The 1,258-nt window shown below is 75.9% G+C and overlaps 1 protein-coding gene across 1 annotated transcript; it reads left to right on the top strand.

Moving 5' to 3' along the window:
• The first annotated feature begins 94 nt into the window (after positions 1-94).
• Positions 95-1,206, top strand: LOC113942620 (lens fiber major intrinsic protein-like). The gene is made up of 3 exons (XM_027633717.1): positions 95-362; positions 461-541; positions 919-1,206. The coding sequence occupies exons 1-3, from the start codon at positions 312-314 to the stop codon at positions 1,186-1,188; spliced, it is 402 nt and encodes a 133-aa protein (XP_027489518.1). The 5' UTR covers positions 95-311; the 3' UTR covers positions 1,189-1,206.
• Positions 1,207-1,258: the final 52 nt, after the last annotated feature.

Here is a 1,258-nt window from a genome sequence, read left to right as displayed (position 1 = left end):
GGTCCAAGAGGTGTTTTTGGTTTCGGGGTGGTGTGGCACAGTAATGGGGGCTGGGTGTCTGGGAGGGGTTTGGGGCAAGAAGGGATTTGGGGTACAGTGGGGTTGGGGGGTGTGGAGGGATAACGAGGGGGGGATTGGGGTGCTGGGGGGATCGGGGAAGCATCTCTGCAGGATGTTTAGCCCCCCTCCCCGTGTAGCTTCACCCCGGCGTGGGCCCAGGCCAGGGCACGGTGGTGGAGGTGCTCCTGACAGCCCAGTTCGTCCTCTGCGTCTTCGCCAGCTTCGACGACCGTCACGACGGGCGCCCGGGCATGGCCGCCGTGCCCGTCGGCTTCTCCCTCGCCCTCGGCCACCTCTTCGGGGTAAGGGCGGCCGCGGGAACCCCCCTGCCTGGACCCCGGGGGCTGAGCGAGACCCGGGGGGCTGCTGTCCAGCCCCCCAGCGCCCCGTTCTCCCGCAGATCCACTACACGGGCGCCGGCATGAACCCCGCTCGCTCCTTCGCCCCCGCCGTCATCACCCGCGACTTCACCAACCACTGGGTAAGTGGGGGGGACGGGGACCCCCAGACCCGCCCCGGGCCCCCCCCAGTCCCTCCCTGCTTGTCCCCACCCTGCCCCAGCCCCCGTGTCCCCGCCGGGCGGCTGTCGGTGTCACCGCGGTGACGGCAGCGCCCCGGGGTGTTGGTGGACCCCCAGAGCTGTTGCCCCCCGATATCCTGGCGGGGATGCGGCCGCTCGCTGCTCACCGGGAGGCAGGTCCTGCCCCCTCCCCCCGATATGCCGGGGGCGGGACACGCGGCCGCCCCCCCGCTCACCGGGTGCCCGCGGCCCCGGGGGTCGGCGGTAAGGGGGCCGTGCCTCGGGGGGCGGGGGGCCCGGGCCCCCCGGGTGCCGGTGCCCACGCCGCCCCCCCGCAGGTGTACTGGGCGGGCCCGCTGCTGGGCGCGGCGCTGGGCGCGGTGCTGTACGAGTTCGCGCTGTGCCCGCGGCCGCGCAGCCTGGCCGAGCGCCTGGCCGCCCTCAAGGGAGAGCCGCCCGCCGTCACCGTCCCCGCCGCCGCCGCCGTCACCGCTGTCGCCGAGCCGCCGCCCGAGCCGCCGGCAGAGCCGCTGGAGCTGAAGACGCAGGGGCTGGAACGGGGGCCCGTCCCGGGGCGCGGCCCCGCGCCCGCCGCTGCTTTGCTGTGACGGGGCCGCCGCGGTGCGTGTGGTGCGTGTGTGTGCGGCGCGGCGCGGCGGGCGGGCGGCGGCGGGGCCC

Source organism: Corapipo altera, unplaced genomic scaffold (assembly GCF_003945725.1).
Source record: "Corapipo altera isolate COAL_440 unplaced genomic scaffold, ASM394572v1 56823, whole genome shotgun sequence".
Classification (NCBI taxonomy): domain Eukaryota; kingdom Metazoa; phylum Chordata; class Aves; order Passeriformes; family Pipridae; genus Corapipo; species Corapipo altera.
Note: the sequence above shows the minus strand (reverse complement) of the source record. Positions and strands in the feature narration are given on the sequence as shown.

Coding starts and splice junctions, on each gene's coding strand:
- LOC113942620 (XM_027633717.1), top strand. CDS start 312: ATGGCCGCCGTGCCCGTCGGCTTCTCCCTCGCCCTCGGCCACCTCTTC. Junction 363..460: donor CCCTCGGCCACCTCTTCGGG/GTAAGGGCGGCC, acceptor GTTCTCCCGCAG/ATCCACTACACGGGCGCCGG. Junction 542..918: donor GCGACTTCACCAACCACTGG/GTAAGTGGGGGG, acceptor GCCCCCCCGCAG/GTGTACTGGGCGGGCCCGCT.